At 42.6% G+C, this 23,299-nt stretch overlaps 1 protein-coding gene across 1 annotated transcript in view; it reads right to left on the bottom strand.

Annotated features, from left to right (window-relative positions):
- The window catches only part of F7 (coagulation factor VII (serum prothrombin conversion accelerator)), a 29,139-nt gene extending 11,337 nt beyond the window's left edge, over positions 1-17,802 (bottom strand). Inside the window, exons 1-4 of the mRNA XM_006851547.1 lie at positions 17,733-17,802; positions 6,421-6,581; positions 4,358-4,382; positions 4,155-4,268 (exon numbers count right to left, since the gene is read on the bottom strand). Of these exons, the coding sequence (XP_006851610.1) occupies positions 4,155-4,268; positions 4,358-4,382; positions 6,421-6,581; positions 17,733-17,802 (370 nt within the window). The remainder of the gene's footprint in view (positions 1-4,154; positions 4,269-4,357; positions 4,383-6,420; positions 6,582-17,732) is intronic.
- Positions 17,803-23,299: the final 5,497 nt, after the last annotated feature.

Genomic DNA, 23,299 nt, shown 5'->3' with positions numbered 1-23,299 from the left:
CCCCGTGTGTGTCAGAGTAGAACTGTGCCCCACAGGGTTCTCAGTGGATGCTTTTTCAGTACATTAGCCTTTCTTCTGCCTCTGTGTGGGCTCAAACTGCCAACCTTTTGGTTATCATTTGAGTACCGCCTAGGGACTACAGTTTATAGTAACAAAGGTTGAAACAAAATATTATGGCTTTCTAGCCCTAGATAACCAGCCCAACCACACCAAATCAGTCACTGTTGAGTCAGTTCTGACTCATGGCGCCCCCATATGTTACAGAGTAGAACTGCTCCACAGGGTTTTCTTGGCTGTGATCTTTACAGAAACAGACCACTACACTTTTATTCCACAGGACTGTAACATGGGTTTGAACTGCCAAACTTCAGTGGCTGAGTGCGAACCATTTGCATCATCTAGAGACCTTAGATAATTGATAGGGCACCTGTTCACTTAATTTTTTTTAATTAATTAATTTTTATTTTTTATTGTGACCTTACAATTTTGGGGCTGTGGCAATTGTAAGTGGTATCTGAGAGTCTTTCTTGTCTTCCATGTTGACTATTCACATTTGTTTAATCCAATGGTCCCCAACTGTCCTACCGTGGACCAGGTTCCAATCCCTAAAACATCAGTTAAGAGACTAAGCAAGCTCACTGGATGCTTTGTTAAGACTGAACTTCACAGTGAAGATCAGGCACTTGTGGGGAGGCAGAGAATGACCGTGGTTTACTGAGAGAGGCAGAATTTACCCACGCTTCAATTGTCCATCACTCAAGAAATGATGGATACTGATTTTCTAAAATGCTAATAGTGGTTAGTTGGGGTTCTTGTCTATTTTGTAACTCATTTTTCGTTATATATTTAAAATTGTAAAGTCACAATAAAAACATGTTTTTCTGACTATTGAAAAATACTGTTCTGTAAAACCACAATTAGACATCCTTCTCACCAAGGACTCGAATTCTTCATTCTATAAAGTGATAGATACAAATCAAGGATGGGGGTCAAGAGGTCAATGATCAGTTTTGAGGTATTCTTTTCATTGTTATTAATAATTTATTAAAAATAGTCATTTCCATCATTAGGAAGAAATACTGTTGTTGTTGTTGTTGTTAAGTGCCGTCGAGTCGGTTCCGACCCATAGCGACCCTGTACAGGGTTTCCGAGGGTGTAAATCTTTACGGGAGTAGAAAGCCTCATCTTTCTCCCGCGGAGCGGCTGGTAGTTTCGAACCGCTGACCTTAAGGTTCGCAGCCCGATTCGTAACCACTACGCTACCAGAGCTCCCATAGACAATGCGTGGAGGCTGATAAAGGAGTACGTTCAGTGATTAAAGAATAAAATGAAGGAGCAGAGATGAGGCCTTAAATGGGCCTCAGGGAGCCTGTGAACCCTTACAAAGGCTGCACAAGATGTGTCTCTGTGGATGTATTTGAAGTCTGTGTATCTATGTGTCTGTGTGTAGGTGTGTATGTCATGGATCCTAGAAAATCCTGGTGTGGCGCTGAAAGATCAGCATTGGACTGTTAACCACTAGGTCAGTAGTTCAAACTCACCAGCCTCGGAAACCCTATACGGGGTCACTGTAAATTGGAACTTGATGACGCTTAACAGCAACAACAGTGGTTGAATCCTTGCCTTTTTTTGTGAGGTGCTCAGGTTTGAATCTCGGCCAAGGTACCTCATACACAGCCAGTACTTGGTGGAGGTGTTCGTGTTGCTATGATGTTGAACAGGAGGTTTAAGCAAAGCTTCCAGACAACGATAAATGGAGCAGAAAGACCTGAGAAACTCCTTCCAAAAATCAGTCAGTGAAAGTGCTATGGTCACAGCAGTCCGATTCACAATGGACCCTGGGGATGGTGCAGAACAGGAGGGCCATGTGCTATTCCACTGAATGGGGTCTCCATGAGTCAAGGCAGCTAACAAAACCAATAAAACAGAGAAGCCATGAACCAATGGTCTAGTGCCAGTGTGAGTGTAGGAAAGCCCAGGACATGTCTTGCTGGTGGCATCGTAGGCAGGGAAGGCTGGTTCCTCAGAAAGTTCCTTCATAATAGCAGATCCATCAGGGGTTCACCTAGTATGTGGGTCCCTGCACCACTGCCATTGAGTCGGTTCTGATTCCTGTTGTAGTTGTTGTTGTAAAGTGCTGTTAAGTCATTTACGACCCACAATGACCCTGTATAAGGTTTCCTAGGATCTGCTGGGGAGTTTGAGCTGGCATTCTTTGGTTAGCTGTCCATCACCACACTAGTCCAGTACTTACCCTATAGCGCCACATCAGAGTGACCCTCTATAGGGTATCTGAGGCTGTAAATCTTTACAGGAGCAGAAAGCTTCATCTTTCTCCCACGGAATGGCTGGAGAGTTTGAGCTGCCGGCTTGTGGTTAGCAGTCCAGTGCTTATCCTACAGCACCAAGGGTTTAGGGGCTGAATAATTTTCTTTTACATGTTGGTGAAAGCTGCTGGAGAGGCATAGTCTTCAGCATTCTTTGAATCAGCATTTGTCCAAAAGTTCTTATTCAAACAGGTGTTTGTTGTTACTGTTGTGTGCTGTTGAGCCAATTACAACTCAAAGCAACCCTGTATGGGGCTTCTGAGAGGGACTGGTGGGTTTGAACTGCTGACCTTGCGGTTACTAGTCGAGTACTTATCCTACAGTGCCATGCCAGGGCTCAAATTTTCCCTCAGGAACTTTATATCCTCAAGATTTTATGACTAACTGGAATACAAACTTCAGGCATCAAATCATAGAATGAAAGCATGGCTTGAATGACCAATGAATAAACGTATTTCTTAGCGGTATAATTATGAAGCTGGGGGAAAGTTGAATTTTATGTGTGTGCATATAAATTCCCCATGACCTAACTCATCTTAAACTAAATGATCATGAGTCTTTATTTTCTCTAAGATTTATTAAGCAACTATGGAAGTGTTCTGGTCAGACAGATGATGTATTACTTGTACGTTTAAGTAAAAGATGGGGACAATTTTTGACCCATGATGTGTGAGGCCTGGGACATCTCGTCCTCTGCTTGGGTGGACCAGTGCCGCCCCTCATTGCTGTTCCACCTCCCAACATAACATATGCATCACATCCAAGCACTCACCTTAGAACCGAAGGTAGGGGTGGCCCAGAAAATCTCATTCAATATCACAATGTGCATTTGTGCAGTAGAGAATTCATCTTGCCCATAAAGAAGTCTGGCCTTTGCTCTCAGCTCCTAGGAGGTGATCTCTAAGCCCTTGGAATATTTTGCCTGAGAAGAATGCCTTTGTTTGCCTGGGGGCCTTGAGCTACTTTGGATTGTCTATGCTAACAAGGTGACTTAAGGTACCCGCTGGGGACCACGGTGGTATCAGCTTAATCTCTGGAGGAGTTGGAGACTAAAGGTCAAACACGTATGTGGTCAGCCATGTATATGGGACTGAGCAATAGTAAAAACCCTGGGCACGAGACCCAGGTGAACTTCCCCGGCTGGTAACCCACCCTGGGTGCGTTCACATCTCATTGCTGGTACGTTAAATGCTGTCTCTGGCTCCACAGGGAGAGGAAGACTGGAATCTTGTAACTTGTCTCCCCTCTTCCCCCGTGTGCCGCTCCTCTTGGCTGATTTCTACCTGTGTCCTCTTGTCAGAAACTCTAACCATGAGTAGAACTGCTTTCAGGGAGCATGCTGAGTCTTTCCGAGGATGGTCTTGGGGGCTTCTGAACTTGAGATTGGTGTCAGAAGTGAAAATGATATTGGGGAGTCTCAAACTTTGCAAAAAGTTCATATTTGAAGGTGAAAAAAGAAATCTCTGTGCTACGCAAACTGTCTTGGCTGGTGGGAAATGTAGGCGAGGGAAGGTGAGGTAATGACTCAACCATTCCCTCTCCAGGTGTACCCGGATTTACTGGTGTTGGAGGCTCAAGATTTTTATATTTCTCAGAAGTGGGCATGGCTAGTAGAATTTGTGAATGATCATCTTAGAATCTTAGATTCAAGACTCTCATCTTGGAAGACCATCTACATCACTATCCTATGAGAGCTTGAAGCCCAGCCTGGACGGGTCCCTATCCTTAAGAAGGTGTTAACCCAGACGCTCAACTGACCAGCTCGACTCCTATCAGCTTCCCAAGGGCCCCTTTCTGTATACTACAGGACAGGAAGCAGAACCTCACTTGTCTCACAGTTCCGACCCTCAAAACCTTGAGGGCAGAAGCAGATATAAGACTGGAGCTGGTCCTCACAGGAACCTCCATTCTGGCAGGGATCTGAAGCGCACTGGTTTCCATCTGTGGGAAGAGTTGGCATCGGTGAGTGCACTGAGGACAAGGGGGAAGGTGGGTCATGGGAGATGCGTGGGCTCAAAATGCTGACTCACCATTGTAAGTAACCCAGAACTGCTTCTGAGGAAACAAGAGAGAAACCACATGAGACACATGTTTACCAAAAGCATCACTAATGAGTGTGAACTCATGGCCTTGAGCAGGAGTTGGGCGTTGACTTCGGACTTGTGGCCCTTTTGTGATGGAAACTATAGAACTTTTCTATGGTGTCGTGAGGTGGACTTCTCTAGGGGAGGAAACAGTTTTTTCGTAAGCTTTTTCCTTCCCTCTCAGACTCTTTGAAGGCCACCAGAGACCATGTGTCCCTGTCCCAAATCAGAATATCCAAGTCTTTGCTGTGAAGCTTGGTCAAGACACGTAAGTTTCACAGGTCTCTCTTTCCTCCTCTGATGAGTGGAGATGACTGTGTATACAGAAATCTCTGACAGTAGGAGTCAGCGTAGTAATGGTGATAGAAGCATTTTATAAACCACAACATCACACCAATCCTGTTGCCGTCAAGTCAGTTCTGACTCCTGGTGACCCCGTGTGCTCCAGAGTAGAGCTACTCCATAGGGTGTTCTTGGAAGTCCTGGTGTGGTGCTGCGTGTTAATGGGCTGGACTACAAGGTTGGTTTGAATTGCAAGGTTGGCTGTTTAAACTCACCAGTTGCTCCTTGGAAACCCTATACAGGGTCACAAATATGAATTGGAACTGACTCGATGGCACTTAACTACAACTACTTCTACTAAGGAGTCCTGGTATGGCGCTGTGGGTTAATGCATCAGATTGCAAAGTCATTTGAACTGCACCGTCAGTGGTTCAAGCTCACCAGCTGCTCCTTGGAAACCCTGTACAGGGTTGCTATGGGTCGGAATCGACTTGACAGCACTTAAAAACAACAACTTCTAATCTTTACAGAAGCACATTGCCACGCTTTCCTTCCACAGTGCTTCTTAGTAGGTTCGAACCTCCAACCTTTAAGTTCGTAGATAAGCACAAACTGTTTATGCCACCAAATGACCTATAAACGGCAAAGGACTCCATAAATAAGATTGATTCCTGAGCTGCCTTGTGGACAACTGAACTTATACCTCACACGGTTGCTGTGAGAATAAAATGCAATGAGAAATGATGAAAATGTTCTGAAAAATCAGGTGGTATGCAAATACAAGGTATGAATGTCCTTAACTTACCTGGAAAAAATAATATTAGCCTCTGTCTTGAATATCCTCCCTTCCTGGCGAGTGTGGGGTATAGGGCAATCACAGATAGAAACAAAAGGCTCGTGACTAGGATCACCAACAAGCAATCATTACAGAGAACCATTGCACAATTGTTCAGGAACTCCTGACCCTCGGACCTGTCTTCCTACACAAAGAACCTTATAAACCCTCGCCGAACCCAAAGCCCTTGTCTCTCATATAACCTGAGTCCACACCACTGATAAAAATGTTCAAAGGAATGTGTATACTTAAAAATATGTCTTAGTAGAAAAGCAAAACAAAAAATGAAGACAGCTCCAGTCATACTTTCAAAGCACAGAGAGGCGGGAAGCAGTTGTGCCTTTAATAGTTGTTTCCTCCTTGCATGTTTTTCCTAAGGAGGTGGCCACACAGCTCAGCAAGGCACTGAGAGGTTCCTCCAGGGCCAGCTTCTCATGGTCTGTCCTGTCTGCTGCACCTTCTCGTTGCGCAGGGAGCCCTGGAATCTTCTGGGCTTGTTGTGGGATGGACCTTCCTTGGAAAGATAAGGTACCTAGTAATTGTGCTTTACACTGCATGTTCTCCGGGGCATCATTAGGGTGCAGAGTAGGGGAGAGTGTGTGCAGTGAAGGGTCTCCCTGAACACAGTGGGAAGTACAGACCACTCACTGTTGGCGCTCTGACTCAGGAGAATGACAGTTACGGGGGGCTTTGTAGACTGGCTCTGTCTATGTGTTTATTCACCTGGGTGAGGACCAGTCACAGCCTCAGTGATGGAGAAACATGGACTCCAAGAGATAGGAACTTCCCTAAAGTGTCATCTAGCACAGCTCTCTTGCCACCATCTCAGAGAACACACTGACACCCTTTGAGACAGAGCAGAAGACAGCATCCTCTCTGATGAGGTACTTACGGTCCTCTCGGTGCTCTTGAAGATCTCCCTGGCTTCCTCAAATGAGCACTGTTCCTCGTTGCATTCCCTTTCCAGTGACCCGGACCTCAGCTCTTCCCAGAATGAGTTGGCTCGCCTTTGCCTGTGTAAGATGCTGTTGGCATCCTCCTGGTTTATGAAGACTGAGAAATGAAAATCCTATGAGATGTTCAGTGTTCTGCCATACCAAAATGGCATGGTGATCATTCCCAGGGATAATTTTCCTATTTAACAATGGCAATCCACAAAGATTCCCGATTTCTTTAGGTTCCTTGCTTAGGTAATTCAGAAAGCGCTGGACGCTGGTTCTCCCAGCAGCCTTTTCTGCTCCTACAGGCTCAGAGTTGGAGCCAAAGACATCCTACAAACCTGGCTGAATCCTAAATTGAGGTGTGACTTCTCTAGGACAACCTGGGAAATACTATATGGTGCAAATCTTACAATGAAAGGCCCGGGGAACTACTTGGAAAAATCAATTAATGAAAACCCTGTGGGTGGCTCAGGGTGATGTGACAGGACCCGGAAGTGTTTGATTCTGTTGTGATTGGTGTTGTCATAAGTGGGAAGCTGACTCCATGGCAGATAATAATAACAACAAATGATGATATGTCATGCCTGTTTTGGGGTGAGGAGTAAGGCTCAACCATAGGTTGAGACTATGGTTAGGTCTAGGTCTTCATTTATTGGTAGGGTTATGGTTAGGATGGGTTAGTGTTAGGGGTAAGGGTTGGGCTAGGATTAGGAGTAAGCCTTGGTCTAGTTTTTAGGGCTACATTAGGTTTATTTTTATTTACCGGTTTTTTTTCTTACTGAAATCTGTTTGATTTCCTCTTCATTTGGATTACTCCTTTTTACTTTATGCTTTTTTGTTGTGTTTTTTGCAACTGTATCTCTGGTTCTCTATTTTCAGTCTTACAGATCTGTTTTGGACTCCTGGTGTTACACTGTAGGATCAGCACTGGACTGTGAACCACAGTTCAAATCTACCAGCTGCTCCTCAGAAATGCTGTACAGAGTCGCTATGAGTCAGAAACAACTCAACAGCACTTAACAACAGCAGGTCTGTTTTACTTTGCATACTTCTAGATCTGGGTTGAGTCTCGTGATAGATAGTGTCAGGTATGTTAGCCTCAGATTGTTGACTGCTGTTGGGTCTCTGTTCAAACAACTCCCTTTAGTATCTTTTTATAAAGTTGGTCTGGTTTTCACAAAGTCTTTTAATTTGTCTGGAAAATTAGCTAATTTCACCATAAATGACCTAATTTCACCATCATACATAATGCACAGTTTTGCTGGATATTTGACTCTTAGTTGGCAATTTGTTGCTTTCAGAATTTTATATATGTGATTCCATTGTCTTCTTTTGTCATTCCACTGCCTGCATGATTTCTACTGAGAAACCGGAGCTTAGCCTTCTTACTTTTCCTTTGTAAGCAAGTTTGTTTGTTTTTAGATTATAATGTGTCTTGGTGTTTTTCTTTTGTGGTCTATCCTGTTTGGATCCCGTTTAACTTCTTGATTGGATATCTTTTGTCTTTCATGATGTTAGGAAGGTTGTCTTCCAACAACTCTTAGACAATATTCTCTATGTGTTTTTTTTTTTCCTCTTCCCTGGAATTCCTGTTATACATAAGTTATTCCTCTTGGTAGTGTCCCATGCAAATCTTATGGTTTCTTCAGATTTTTATTTTTTTGTTCTTTTTTTCTGATTGGACCTCTGTTGTTAGGTGCTGTCATGTCAGCTCCAACTCATGGAGACCCTATGCACAACAGAATGAAGTACTGCAAAATCCTGAGCTATCCTCACTATTGTTGATACATTTGAGCCCATTGTTCCTGTCTCTGTGTCGATCCAGCTTTCCTTTAGAGTCTTCCTCTTTTTGCTTACCAAGCATGATATCCTTTACCCAGGGACTGGTCCCTCCTAGTGATATGTCCAAAGTATGAGAGATGAAGTCTGTCACCCTTGTTTCCAGGGAGTATTCTGGATGTACTTCTTCAAACATAGATTCATTCGTTCTTCCATGGTCCTTTCAATATTCTTCTCCAATACCATGCCTTATCCACTGTCCAACTTTCACATGCATATAAGATTAAAAATACCGTGATTTAGGCTAGGTGCATCTTAATTCTAAAACTGACATCTTTGCTCTTCAACATTTTAAAGCGGTCTTGTGCAGTAGAGTTGCCTAATTCAAGACATCATTTGATTTCTTGACTGCTGCTTCCATTAAAGTTGATGGTGAATCCAAGAAAAACGAAATCTTTGACAACTTCAATATTTTCTCCATTTATTATGATGTTATTTCTTGATCCCGTGGTGAGGATTTTTGTGTTCTTTACAACCCATACAGGCTGTAAGTATTTAAAATACTTCATCAGTAAGTATTTTAAGTCCTCTTTGCCTTAAGCAAACAGGTTGTATCATCTGTATACCACAGTTTGTTAGTGAGTTTTCCTCCAATCCTGATGCCACATTCTTCTTCATATAATTCAGCTTCTTGAATTATTTTGCTCAGCATACAGATTGAATAAGTATGTTGTGAAAGATTATGCACCCCTTTCCTGGTTTTAAACCATTTAGTGTCCTCTTTTTCTGTTCAAACAATTACCTCTTGGTCTATGTACAGGTTGTTAATGAGCACAGTTGAGTTGTCTGGAATGCCCATTCTTCATAATTTATCCATAGTTTGTCATAACTCACACATGCCTTTGCATAGTTAATAAAGCATGGGTAAACATCTTTCTGGTATTGTCAGATTTTAGTCAAGATTCATCTGACGTCAATAATGATATCCCTCATTCCACGTCCTCTTCTGAATCCAGCTTGAACTTCTGGAAGTTCTCTGTTAGTGTATGCTTGTAGTTGTTTTTGAGTTATCATTAGTAAATTTTATTTGCATGTGATATAAATGATATTTAGAGCTTTCCTCCAGCAGATGATTTTTGAGAATTTTTTCTTCAAGCTCAGTAATTCAGCTTTCCATTGATTGAATTCTATTTCTTTGCCCTTTCAATATATTATTTATTTCTGAAGTGTTAATGTTAATCTTTTGACTTTCTAATTGCTGATTTTGTATGATTTCCATTTTTCAACTGTTTTGTCAATTTGTTTCCTGATTTTTTCCCCATTGTTCTTCTATGTTTTTGTTGATTTCATCTGTTGTTTCCTTTTCCTTTCAATCTGTTGAAGTTCCCTAATTAGCATACTTTAAAATTCCTTACCAGGTGGTTGGGATACATTTCTGATATTATATTTCCTAACTCTGTATTTTGGTCACTTGTTTCTTTGTGTAAGCTGAAAATTTTTGTTTTCTCTGTGACACTGTGGTGTCTGTATATTGGTGTGATCTCAGGTACTCACCACCTCAGGTACCCACTCCTGGTGGAAGTGGTAGAGACGGGAAGTGTGAATACAGTTAGTTCTCTGTTCACTGTGTAGCATCGTTCAGCATGGTTCACACTCCTCCAGGAGAAGAGGCGCTATGCCACGCACCTGACCTAACAGAGCAAAGGCTGTGCAGGACGTGGTGCCACTGGGTCACTGGGTTAACCAGGGCAGGGACTAGTCAGGCCCCCAGCTAATAGGAAGGCAAGGGAACAAGGCAGAACTGCACCCCTTTGCCGCCAGCTACTTCCTGTGTCTGCAGGCTGCTGTGTGAACAGCTGGTCACAAAATGAGATGGCTGTGCTGTTTCATGCCAGACCACAGTCCACCTGTGTTTCCTCTCTCTCCCTGCTCCTGTGCAGCTTCCTCTTCCAGTGGGTACTCAGTCCACCTCTCTGTCCTGTCCTCTGGTGCTCAGGGCTCCAGGATCCCCATCTGTGTCTGTTTCATTCCATCTCCCAGATCTTTGTTGCAGAGAGCCCACTCAGTACATCTGCTGACTTAGTCATCTTGCCTTGGTCTCTCTGGTCATGTCTCTTAATTTTTGAAATATACATACATATGTATCAAAAGACGTTTATTATCTCACAGCTGTAGAGTTCCAGGTCCCCAGCAGCCAAGCCCATCATGTCTTTTACCTGGCAATTCTACTGCTAGAAACTTATCTTCAGAAAACAATCAAAAGCACACACAGAAATATTGGCATAAGGAGAGCAATTTATATTAATAATCAGAAATGGCAACTGATGGTATTCAGTGATACCACCAAATACAATGCTTAAGAAGATATGATATTAAGTTCAAGATGATAAAACAATATGTATTATATAATTTCTTTTTTGCAAACAAAAAGTATATACAAACAAATGTATAATTATAATTTACTGAAAGATTACATAAAAAAATTTAAACTTAAGGCATTTAAAGTTATTTAGACTGTTCCAAAGCATGTACAATCAACATGTATTTCTGTAATCATAATACATGTTTGTTTTCTGGTTCCTTTTTCTTTTTTTCACTCACTATTCTTACATTGGGAGTCCTGGTGTGGTGCTGTGGGTTAATGTGTCAGACTGCAAAGCCATTTGAACTGCAAGGTCAGCAGTTCAAGCTCACCAGCTGCTCCTTGGAAACCCTAATCAGGGTCGCTATGGGTTGGAACCAACTTGACGGCACTTAACAACAACATTCTTACATTAAAAAATAACAGAGAGGCTCCCTCCCTCTCTATTCTTACATTCAAAAAACATCTATTAAACATCTGATCCTGGTGTGGCACTGTGGGTTAATGTGCTGGACTGCAAAGTCAGTGTGAACTGCAAGGTCAGTGGTTTAAACTTACCAGCTGCTTCTTGGAAACCCTATGCAGTTGGAACTGACTCGACGGCAGTTAACAACAACAACAATGTGTACAGGGTTTCCAGGAAAGGTCGCTCGTGACTTTTGGTAGGCTCCTTTTAGTCCTTGTCTTCTTGGATCATTCTTTGAATAAGGGGACCCTGTTGACTTTCTTTTGAAACTCTTCCCCGGAGGCTTCTTTCTATTCTCCTCCTGTTTCTCGGATTATTTCTTCAACGTCTTTGCTTTGGGTCCTTTGGTAATTGGTGTTTTTCTAGATTTGGTCTAGGCCCTCTTCTCTTTACACTAAATAATCTCTCAGAGCAATCTCATCCACACTCCTGCCTTCAACTCTTCCCTCTCTATACCAGCCCCTGCGCATCGCTATTTTCAGTCACTGCTTTCTTTGAACTCCTTTACAGAATGAGTGGCCCTCTTTCTTGTGGTTAGTCTTGCGTTCCCCTTGTATTCGTGGTTTCAGTAAATGGCACCTTTGTTTAGTCTATTCTCAAACCAGAAATCTTAAAGTCACCCGAATCTACTTGCAGCCAACTGTCATCAGCCCTGTGGCATTTACCTTTTTAACTTGTTTCATGTCTGTTCATGCCTTTCCATTTCTGTGATTCCACTTCAGCTCAAGACCTCCTTCTTCTTCCTCTGGGTCACCTTTTTTGTTTGTTTGTTTGTTTACCTGTGATTTATTGATTATGCATAGGCTTTTTTTTTTTTTTTTTTTTAAGAGGCTCAGCATTTAAATCCAACTTTTTGAAGATTTCAACTGACTTAATCTAGCTGAGTGTCCTGAAATCACAAGTTTTACTTCATGGCACTTGATTATCTATATCAGCTTATACAAAACTTTAAATCATCTTCACACAAAAACACTCAGGAATATATCATCATTTAAACAACCAAAGGACACATTCTATAAGTCTGCCTCCTGGCCGCCAGTACCCATTCCCTCTCTGCTCATGAATCTAGAGTCCTCAGCTGCTCCCTCTCTCCATGCCCCCATCTCTGCCTCCATCTCTGGTGTTGCTGCTTCTCTGGATAGGGCCCCACATTCCACTTGTGCTCTTCTCTCTTGATGGTCCTAGGGTCCTCTGCTCCTGGACTGTAAGGTTAACTATTCCACCATTTTTATTATAAAACTTCTACCTATACAATTGTGACAGTCACAATTAGTCATGATAAAAATTACTCACTATTGAATCATAAGAATCTTATCCCCATCTCCTTTCACCAGACCCATCTAGACAAGATAAAAATTTTTCAGTTTGGGGTTCTACCTTCCCCTGTACACTCTGAAACTGGACTCCCTCTTGAAAACTTGTAAGCCAGTCACTTCTCACCTTTATTTTCCCTGCCCCACCAATTTTAGGTATCCAATGTCTAGGTTGCCCATTGCTATCAACCTTGTGTACAGAGGGAATAGGTTTGATCCTTATGTGTGGGTCACCTTTTGGTGAACAGTTACCTTGAACCAAGAAGAGCAAAACACCTTCAAGGACTCATCTTTCATCTCACAGTCACTCTAGCTGTTATTTTTTATTGTTAGTTGCCATCAGGTCAATTCCAACTCATAATGACCCTGTGTGTGCAGAATAGACTCATGATGGCCCGTGTGTGCAGAGTATAACTCATGCCCCGTGTGTGTACTGTAGAACTCATGATGCCCTGTGTGTGCAGAATAGAACTCATGACGGCCCCATGTGTGTACTGTAGAACTCATGATGCCCCGTGTGTGTACTGTAGAACTCATGACGGCCCCATGTGTGCAGAGTAGACCTCATGGTGACCTTGTGTGTGCAAAACAGAACTGCTCCACAGGCTTCTCTGGTTGGTGGTTGGTGGTTACATGCTATGGAGTCGGTTCCGTCTCATAGAGACCCTGTAAGGGTTTCTGAGGCTGCAAATCTTTACGGGAGCAGAAAGCCTCATCTTTTTCCCAAGGAAAGACTGGTAGTTTCGAACTGCTGACCCTGAGGTTAGCAGCCAGATTTGTAACCACTACGCTACCAGAGCTCCTTATAGGCTTCTCTAGGCGGTGCCTTTTCAGAAGTGGATCATCAGGCTTGTCTTCCGAGGTGCCTCTGCATGAATTTGAACCACTAACGTTTCAGCTAATAATCGAGGGCTTAAGTAATAGTCCTTTTTAGGGGACTAATTACCCCCCATTTTACTTAGAGGAATGTAAGATTTGCATGGCTTAGAATTCACCCAAGGTCACATAGAATGGAGATTTAGGCAAGTTTTGAACATGTTGAATTTCAGGCTTTTTTGGAGAACCAAATAGACATGGCAACTGGAGTTTAAGAGAGAAAGTAGAGATGAAGACAAGGATGTTTTAAGTTATTCAAAATTATGTAGAGGTGAAATCAAGAATCAGAGGCAGGAGGTCAGCACAGCTGTTGGTTTGTTCATGTGGTGTCTTTGGTGTACCATCACTGGAGATGTGCAGAGAGGCAGTCCCCAATGAGGCGTGTGTGTGAGCGCGCGTGTGTGCACAGTGGGGTAACCAAGGCTGGTGTTATCCAGTATGATGACTTATGGTGTCATCTCCCCACACGGACCCCCTCCCATATACTTAGTAATGTTTATCGCCGATTTTAATCACAGAATAATATGTTATATAGCTATAAATTATAGATACTATCTCTTGTTGTTAAGTGCCGTCGAGTTGGTTCTGATCCATAGCGACTCTGTTTAGGGTTTCCGAGAAGGATCTTGTGAGTTTGAACCACTGACCTTTAAGTGCAAACCGACTTTTTGCAGTACAGAGCATTAATCCACAGCGCCACACCAGGACTCTTAGGTCAGATGAATAAAAACAGCGTAATTGTTTTGTAAAATCATTCCACATTGAATTGCAACTTTCTAGTAACTGAGCTCTGGTAGTAGTGTAGTGGTTACGAATCGGGCTGCGAGCCTGAAGGTCAGCAGTTCGAAACTATCAGGTGTTCCATGGGAGAAAGATGAGGCTTTCTGCTCCCGTAAAGAATTACAGCCTCGTAGCCTCGGAAACCCTGTTCTGGGTCGCTATGAGTTGGAACCGACTCCACGGCACACAACCACCAGTAACTGAGCAGAAGCTTGTTTTGATCTTTCCCTTTGTAGAATTACGTCTTCATTCCTAAAAAAAATTACAGATACAGCTTCACAAATACTATTCAACACCATATTGTAGCTAAAACACCAGGAAAGTGATAAAATCCAAGACCATAGAAACACCAGCAGCAGTAGGGTGCTCAGAGCGTTGGCAACGCAAACCACGTGATTCAAAGTATCGCTGTAATTGGTTAACAATGACAGCTCCCACCAGAGCGCATTAGACGGTTCAAACCGTAAATGAACATAAAGTTTTAGCCTCCTAGGAAGATTGATACAGGCAAGCTGGGTTTACAAAAAATCTTTTTGTTGTTGTAGCTAGCTGCAGGGGTATTTTTATTTATAGAAACAATTCGTTTCCGTGAAACACAGTAATTTTATAGATGGTCATTTTGCGTCACCCCTGTGACAGTGTCACTCATGTGGTCCACACCCCCCTGTGACCCCTTAGCTACATCACTGTGTGTGGAGTGAGGAGAAGAGAGTTTGGGAACAAAAGTAACGTTGAGAAAAAGAAGAAAAGAGACTGAGAAGAGCTGAGAGAGGAAAATGTGGAGGAAGGGTGCTGTAAAAGCCAAGGAAGGGAGCTTTAGGGTTCTTTCTGTGAGGATGAAGAGAAAGATGAGGTTGAAAGCATCTGTAGGATTCAGGTGGTAGAATGTTCTTGGTGAGTGTAGTCAGATTACAGGGTGTAGGAAGAAGGTGGAGGGAAGGAAGGTTAGAGAGAGAGTGGCAGCTATTGAAGCAGTTAACGCTATTGTTGTTGTTAACTGCACTGGCCCCCACCCCTGACGCATGATGACCCTATGCACAGTAGGACCGGACTATTGTGATAAATAGGGTTTTCAAGGGCTGATATTTGGCAACACATTGCCAGGTCTTTCTTCCTAGTGTGTCTTGGTCAGCAGTAGAGCAACACAGAAGCCCCTACTGACAGGCGGGTAATGGCTGTGTCTGAGGTGTATTGTCCAGGAGTTGAACCCGGGTCTCCACGTGGAAGGTAATCATTCTGTCACTGAGCCATCATTACTGCTACATAAGGGTAAGGGAGATTTTTTTTTTCCTTTAATATTATGGAGAGATGAGCGTTAGTATATTTCTGGGGCATACAGCTGGTTTAGAAGCAAAGGTTAAGGATAAAGTAAAGAGTAGAAGTGCCAAGGAGCAGGGAAGGATGAAGGTAGAGTCCAAGTGGAGAGATTTGCCCTGAGCAGGAAGAGAGTGAGGTTTGGGGGAGACAGAGACCCACATGTCACCAATGGCCAGTCAGATACTACCTAGCTGACCTTTTCTGAGAGTCAGGCTGGTCAGTGTGTGCCTGTCCTAGCCACATTTCCCATACGATCATGATAACGTCTGTTCATTGCTGTCAAATTACTTCTGACTCATATGTTGTTGTAGTTGTTAGTGTCACCAAGTCGGTTGCAACCCTCTATAGGGTTTCCAAGGAGCGGCTGGTGAGCTTGAACTACTGACCTTGTGGTTCAATTAGACTTTGCAATCCAGCGCATTAATCCGCAGTGCCACCCCAGGGTGCGTACTCATATAGCAATGCTGTATTGGGTTTCTGAGCCTTTTAACTCTTTGCAGGACAGTTAAAAGCCCCTGGAGTAGCTGGTGGGCTCGAACCACCAATCTTATGGTTCTCAGTTCAGTATTTATCCTACAGAGCTACAGCACCCTACCTTGATCTTGATAGGTTCTGGCATTCATTTGGTTTTTCATTCATTCACTCACTCACTCATTTAATCATTTGACAATCTTTACTGAGCACATCTTCCTCCTCAGCACTAAGATTACATGAAACAATAAAAACCTATCCTTGAGGAATGAATTCTAAATTAGATTAACGTGCTCCTGACTGATAATAGCTGAATAATGTATTCCCTTATGAACGTAACTTTGAATCAATAAAGCTTTCAGAGAATCCCAGACAATCGAAACATAAAAAAGTTACACATGATTATCGTGGAGAATTTAGAAAAGACAGAACGCAGAAGAAAATGAAAAATTTTCACTACCCTCTTAATGGAGTCTTGGTTGTTGTTAGTGTCGCCAAGTCGGTTGCGACCCTGTAGCTAAGCACTGGAATGCTAAATCGAAAGATCAGCAGTTCAAAACCACCAGCTACTTCTCAGAAACCCTGTGTAGAGTGGCAGTGAGTCTGAACTGACTCAACAGCACTTAATAATAATAACATCCTATTATCTTCTTGGTTGCCAGGAGGTGAAACTGAGTAAGTGCTAAGGTAGCCAGCCAGTATGCAGTACTAACTTTCTCATGAGCAAGAAATGCTCTTCTTGGGCTTGTGGGAAGCTCAGAGGAGGGGCAATGGGCATAAATCACTCAGCTCCCACCTCAGTTGCCACAGATGTGAAAGGACAACATGAAGCAGATTTTAAAGGGAAGTATTTTCCAGGTTGCTTCCAGAGTTCTGCACAAGAGCAGTCACTGGTGGTAGTGGAATCGGTTCCAACTCACAGCCACCCTGCGTAAGGTTTCTGTAAATCTTTATGGGAGCAGAGAGCCTCATCTTTCTCCCGCGGAAAGGCTGGTGGTTTTGAACTGCTGACTTTAAGGTTAGCAGTCCGACTCATAAATACTACACTACAAGAGCTCTTTACAACGGTCACTGTTGTTGTTGTTATGTGCCGTGGAGTCAGTTCTGACTCATAGCAACCCTGTACAGGGTTTCCGAGGCTGTAAATCTTTACGGGGGCAGAAAGCCTCATCTTTCTCCTGCGGAGCAGCTGGTAGTTTTGAACTGCTGGCCCGTGAGATTCGCAGCCCGATTCATAACCACTACGCTAGCAGAGCTCTGTCTAGGTCCTTGGAAATCATCCTAGGGTCAGCTGCTTATATCTGCAGGGACTTTTCTGGCTGAAATCAAGCCTGCTCTCACACTACCTCCCGTTCAGGTTTGATGTACTGTGAGGAAGCAGGAAAGGTAACGTTTTCCAAACAGAGCAACTAAGTGACAGGTCATAGCCCTAACAATGGAGACCAAGGACACTGAACTTCAGTGTCCGTGACACAGTCCTACCCAGAACCCTGGGAACAATACAGACCCGAACCAGCTCCAGCCGCACTGTGGACAGCTTCACGTGAAATGGTAACGCATAGTAACCAGGTCTCTGAACTTACCCCAAATACTCTGTTTTTGATCCTGTATTTTTTATCTCACTTCACGGTGACAAATTCCCACAGATTGGACAGGAAAGCACCAAAAAGTCTTTGAAAAATAATTCTGCCCAAGTCTACGCCATCAAGAACAACGTTTCCTCCAGTGCACAGCAAAGATTTCTTTATGGAAGGGAAAAGAGGGATCATACTGGAGCCACCAACAAAGCTTTTGGTGAACAGGAATGTCGCAGACCAAGATGAGGTTCTGAGAAGTCTGTGAGAAGTTTGACTCCCTTCTCACTAAGTGGATGTGGTGGAAAGCTCTGCCAACACATACCTGCAGGCCGAGAAGGTTGTAACCCGAGCAGAAAGCAGACAAAGGCGAGTCTCCGGAAATGGGAAGCCATGATGACTGACATTCCAGCGGTGCTAGTCTCTGTCTGTTGACATTCCAGATGGAAACAGGTTGGCCAAAGTTCTCAGTCTGAGAGAGGAAGGGAAGGAGTGGGGGAAGGGAAGGGATGAAGAAATCACCCTATAAACACCCAGAGTTAAAAAGCTACATTTGACCATTTTACTTTTAGTTTGTCTTAGTTTGCTAGGACTCCCTTAACAAAATACCACCATTGGGTGGCTTTAAACAACAGAAATGCCATCTAGCAGTTATGGAATCTAGGAGTCTGACCTCAACGTCTCAGCAGGACTGGGCTCTAAACTCTTATCTGCTTGAGGGGAAAACCCTGGTCATTGGAACTGCAAGGTCAGCAGTTCAAGCTCCCCAGCTGCTCCTCAGAAACCCTATGCAGGGTCGCTATGGGATGGAATGACTCGATGGCACTTAACAACAACAACAACAACAATCAAAAGACAGGATCATGATGTGGTGGTTCAAGCCCACCGGACAATCCTTGGAAACCCTCTACAGGGTTGCTATGAGTCTTGACTGACTTGATGATGCTTGACAACAACAACCGCCCACAGAGACAGGATTTAAAGTTATATCTTTATATGGTGTCTACAGTCTCCTGGAAATCCTGGTGTGGTGCTATAGAATCCGCACTGCACTGTGAACCACAAGGTTGGCAGTTCAAACCCACCAGATGCTTCTTGGAAATCCTTTACAAGGTCGCTATGAGTCAGAATCAACTCACTGGCATTTAACAACATGTTCCCCTGTTTTTTATCTAGTCTGTCTTTTTATAAGCTCGCATTTACACGCAGGATCACGTCACAGGGGTTAAGACTTCAGTATAACTTTCAGGGAACACAAAGCAGTCTATGGTTGTTAAGTGCTATTGGTTTTGTTCAGACTCATAGCATCTCTGTATAGGGTTTCCGCCACCACTTGTCTGTCAGATTGTCATACTGTGGTGGCTTGTGTGTTCCTGTGATTCTGGAAGCAATGGCACTGGTATTTTAAACAACAGCAGGGTCACCCATGGTGGACAGGTGTTAGTTGTGCTCCCAGATGGAGACAGACTAGGAAGAAGGAGAGACGAGCTACTTTTGAATGTTTAGTCATGGAAACCTTATGAATAGCAGTATAACACTGTTGGATGGCATCAGGATATTGCATATTGAAACATGATGAAGAGCACTAGAATGTTGTCAGATAGAGTGCCAGAAGATGAGCCCATCAGGTCGGAAGGCACTAAAATATGACTGGGGAAGAGCTGCCTCCTCAAAGTAGAGTTGACCATACTGACACGAATGGAGTAATGCCTTGGGGACCTTTATTTGCTGATGGGGCACAACCCAAAATGAGGATCAACAGCTGTAAATATCCATTAATAACCACTATTTGGTCAACATGGAATATATGAAGTATGAATGTAGGAAAATTGGAAATTGTCAAAAATGAAATGGAACGTATTAACATTGATATCCTAGGTATTAGTGAGCTGAAATGGACTGGTATTGACTATTTTGAATCTGACAATCACATGGTTTACTATGTCAGGAATGACAAATTAAAGAGGAATGGCATTTCATTCATCATCAAAGAGAACATTTCAAGATCTGTCTTGAAGTACAATGCTGTCTCTGATAGGATAATATCCATACACCTCCATGCAAGACTACAATTATTACTCAAATTTATGCATCAACCACTAAAGCCAGTGATGATAAAATTGAAGAATTCTACCAACTTCTTCAGTCTGAAATTGATCAAACATGCAATCAAGATGTATTGATAATTACTGGTGATTGGAATGCAAAGGTTGGAAACAGGAAGGATCAGTGGTTGGAAAATATGTCCTTGATGATACAAACGATGCTGGAGATCACATGATAGAATTTTGCAAAACCAATGATTTCTTCATTGCAAATACCTTTTTTAAACAACATAAAAGATGGTTATACACATGGACTTCACCAGATGAATACAAGAAATCAAATTGACTACATCTGTGGAGAGAGACAGTGGAAAAGCTCCGTATCATCAGCCAAAACAAGGGCAAGGACTGACTATGGAACAGACCAACAATTGTTCATATGCAAATTCAGGCTGAAGATGAAGAAAATGAAAGAAAATTAAAACAAGTGCACAAAAACAAAAATATGACCTTAAACCTATCTCACCTGAATTTAGAGATCATCTGAAGAACAGACTTGATGCCTTAGACACTAAAGACCGAAGACCAGAAGAGTTGTGGGATGACATCAAGAATACCATACAGTAAGAAAGCAAAAGGTTATTAAGAATACAAGAAAGAAGGAAAAGACTAAAATGGATATCAGAAGAGATTCTGAAACTTGTTCTCCAGCATAAAGATGCTAAAGCAGATGGAAGAAATGAGGAGGGAGCTGAATAGAAAATTTCAAAGGATACCCCAAGAAGACAGAGTCAAATATTATAATGAAATGTGCAAAGATCTGGAGTTAGAAAACCAAATGGAAGAACACGCTCAGCATTTCTTAAACTGAGGGAATTGAAGAAAAGATTCAAGCCTCCACTTGGAATATTGAAGGATTCTATGGGCAGCATCAAAAGTTGGAAGGAATATACAGAGTCACTGTGCCAAAAAGAAATGGTTGATGTTCAACCATTTCAAGAGGTAACATATGATCAAGAGCCACTGATCCTGAAGGAAGAAGTTCAAGGTGCATTGAAGATGCTGGCTTAGAACAAGTCACTAGGAGTTGATGGGATACACATTGAAAAATTTCAACAAACTGAGGTGTCACTGGAGGCATTCACTCAGCTATACCAAGAAATTTGGAAGACAACTATTTGGTCAACTGATTGGACAAGATCCATATTTTTGCCCATTCCAGAGAGGTGATGCAAAGAAATGAGGAAATCATCAGACAATATGATTAATATTGCATGCAAGTAAAATTTTGCTAAAGATCATTCAAAAACAGCTGCAACCATAAATTGACAGAGAACTTCCAGAGGTTCCAGCTGGATTCAGATGAAGACTTGGAACGAGGGATATCATTGCTGACATTAGATGGATCTTGACCCAAACAGAGAATACCAGAAAGATGTTTCCTGTGCTATATTGACTACACAAAGGCTTTAGATTGTGTGGATCCTGACAAGTTCTGGACAACATTGCAGAGAACAAGTATTCTGGAACACTTAATTGTACTCCTGAGGAACCTGTACATAGACCAAGAGGCAAATGTTCCAACAGAACAAGGGAACACTGAATGGTTAAAAGTCAGGAATTGTGTGTGCTGGGGTATTCTTTTACCATACTTATTCAACTTGTATGCAGAGCAATTAATACGAGAAGCTGGATTATGTGAAGAAGCATGTGGCATCAGGATTGAAGGAAGACTCATTAACATGTGATATGCAGGTGGTACAACATTGCTTGTTGAAAGCAAAGAGGCCTCAAAATACTGATGACGATCATAGACCACAACCTTTAATATGGGTTGCACCTCAATGTAAAGGAAATAAAAATCCTCACCACTGTACCGATAAATAACATCAAGATAAATGAAGAAAAGATTGAAGTTGTGAAAGACTTTGTTTTGCTGTGATCAACTATCAACACTTATGGAAGCAGCAGTCAAGAAATCAAACAATGTATTGCATTAGGCAACTCTCCTGCACAAGACCTCTTTAAAGTGTTGAAGAGCAAAGATGTCAGTTTGAGGACTAAGGTGTGCCTGACTCAAGCCATGGTATTTTTAATAACCTCATATGCGTGTGAAAGCTGGACAGTGAATAAGGAAGGCTGTATTTATGCATTTGAGCCACGATGTTGGGAGGAGAACATTAAAAGTACCATGGATGGCCACAAGAACCGTGTTGAAGGAAGTACAACCAGAATGCTCTTTGGAAACCAGGATGGCCAGACTTTCTTTCTTATATTTTGGACATATTATCAGGAGGGACCAGTACCTGGAGAAGAACATCATGCTTGGTAAAGTGGAAGGATGGAGCAAAGAGGAAGACCTCTTATGAGATGGATGGGCACAATGGCAGTAGTAATGGGCTCAAGCATAGCACTGGTTGTGAGGTTGCTGCAGGACTGGCCATTGTTTCATTCTGTCGTGTATTGGGTCGCTGGGAGTCAGGACAGTCTCCATGGCATCTAACAACAACGTAGGGTGTCAGAAGCTTTTAATCTTTACAGGAGCAGAAAGCTTCATCTTTTCCCCAAGGAGCGTCTGGTAGACTCAGACCACTGACCTTGTGGATCGCAGTCCAGTACTTATCCTATGAAGCAACAATCCTCCCCCAATGTAGTCAGTAACATAGCTATTTATAAAATCCTGATGCCAATAAACTGTGCTAAAAGGAGGAGATGAAAAGGACCAGGTCCCTGACCGGTAGCAAAATCCTTCTCTTGTGAAACTAGACATTTAATCTGGTTTTCCTCTCGTAAAAGGATATCTTGTTCTGGAATTTATATATTCAGATGTGTATGTATCTTCAGCATACACTTTGAATGCAATTTAGAATTCTGAAGTACTTAGGACGATGTAAGATGGTATGCTGGAAACACAGGCGTAAACTACTGATGAAAAATAGTACCTTGTAGGAGTTACAGTAATAATAAGAGTATATTTCAGATGTGAATGTAAATATTTTAAAGAAAGCCATAGAGGAGACTTCTATGTCTTTGAAAGGTGGTAAATGGAATGTTTGTTTTCTTAGGCAAAGACACAAAACAAAACAAAACTATATCCAGAAACACCAGAAAGAGGGATTCTCTTTCTCTTAGAGCTGAGGTTCATCTCACTCCATTTTTATGGTAGAAATAAGATTCACTGGTGCCTCAATTGGTCCAAGGTCTTATTTCTCCACTACTTTTCCAAACCTTGGCTAGAAGCTAGGGAAATCAGTGGGACTAGTTTGCCCATACTGAGGTGTTTCTCTTGATGTGGAACTTTCAGTGTTAAACTTGGGACAGTCCTGGGAAATTGGGATGTTTTGTCACTCTAGCAAGATTCACCTAGGAGTCCAGTCTACCACAGACTGATGGAAACAAGAGAGGTGATGACAAATTACAGCTACGGGGCACTTACCATATGCCAGACAATGATATCACAACTTGAGAAGGAAGGTAGTATTATACCTGTTTTACAGATCATGAACTGAGACCCAAAGGAACGAACAACTCCCTCTGAAAACTGGGAGAAAGTTGAGCCAGGACTCCAATGCAAGTTCGAACCCAGCTCTCATGGTCTTGGTTTGCACCCTTCCGGAGTTAAGTAACCTTTATTTGAGTTGCTGGAAATCAGAGGTACCAAGCTCTTCTCGTTTAGAAAAAGTTGAAGGCCCAGTTCCTACTCTTTGGTTGAAGCTACTTAAACCAACTGTTTTTGTCAGGGCATTGGCTTTACCACCCCAAATAGAAGAATCACCCCTCTTGAGATGCCATGTTTTACTCATTGCTTAGGGAGTAGCTAATTTTACTAGGACTACTTGCTTAATTC

This window comes from Chrysochloris asiatica, unplaced genomic scaffold (genome assembly GCF_000296735.1).
Source record: "Chrysochloris asiatica unplaced genomic scaffold, ChrAsi1.0 scaffold00029, whole genome shotgun sequence".
NCBI classification, from domain to species: domain Eukaryota; kingdom Metazoa; phylum Chordata; class Mammalia; order Afrosoricida; family Chrysochloridae; genus Chrysochloris; species Chrysochloris asiatica.
The sequence above is the reverse complement of the archived record's forward strand: the minus strand, read 5'-3'. Positions and strand labels throughout refer to the sequence as shown.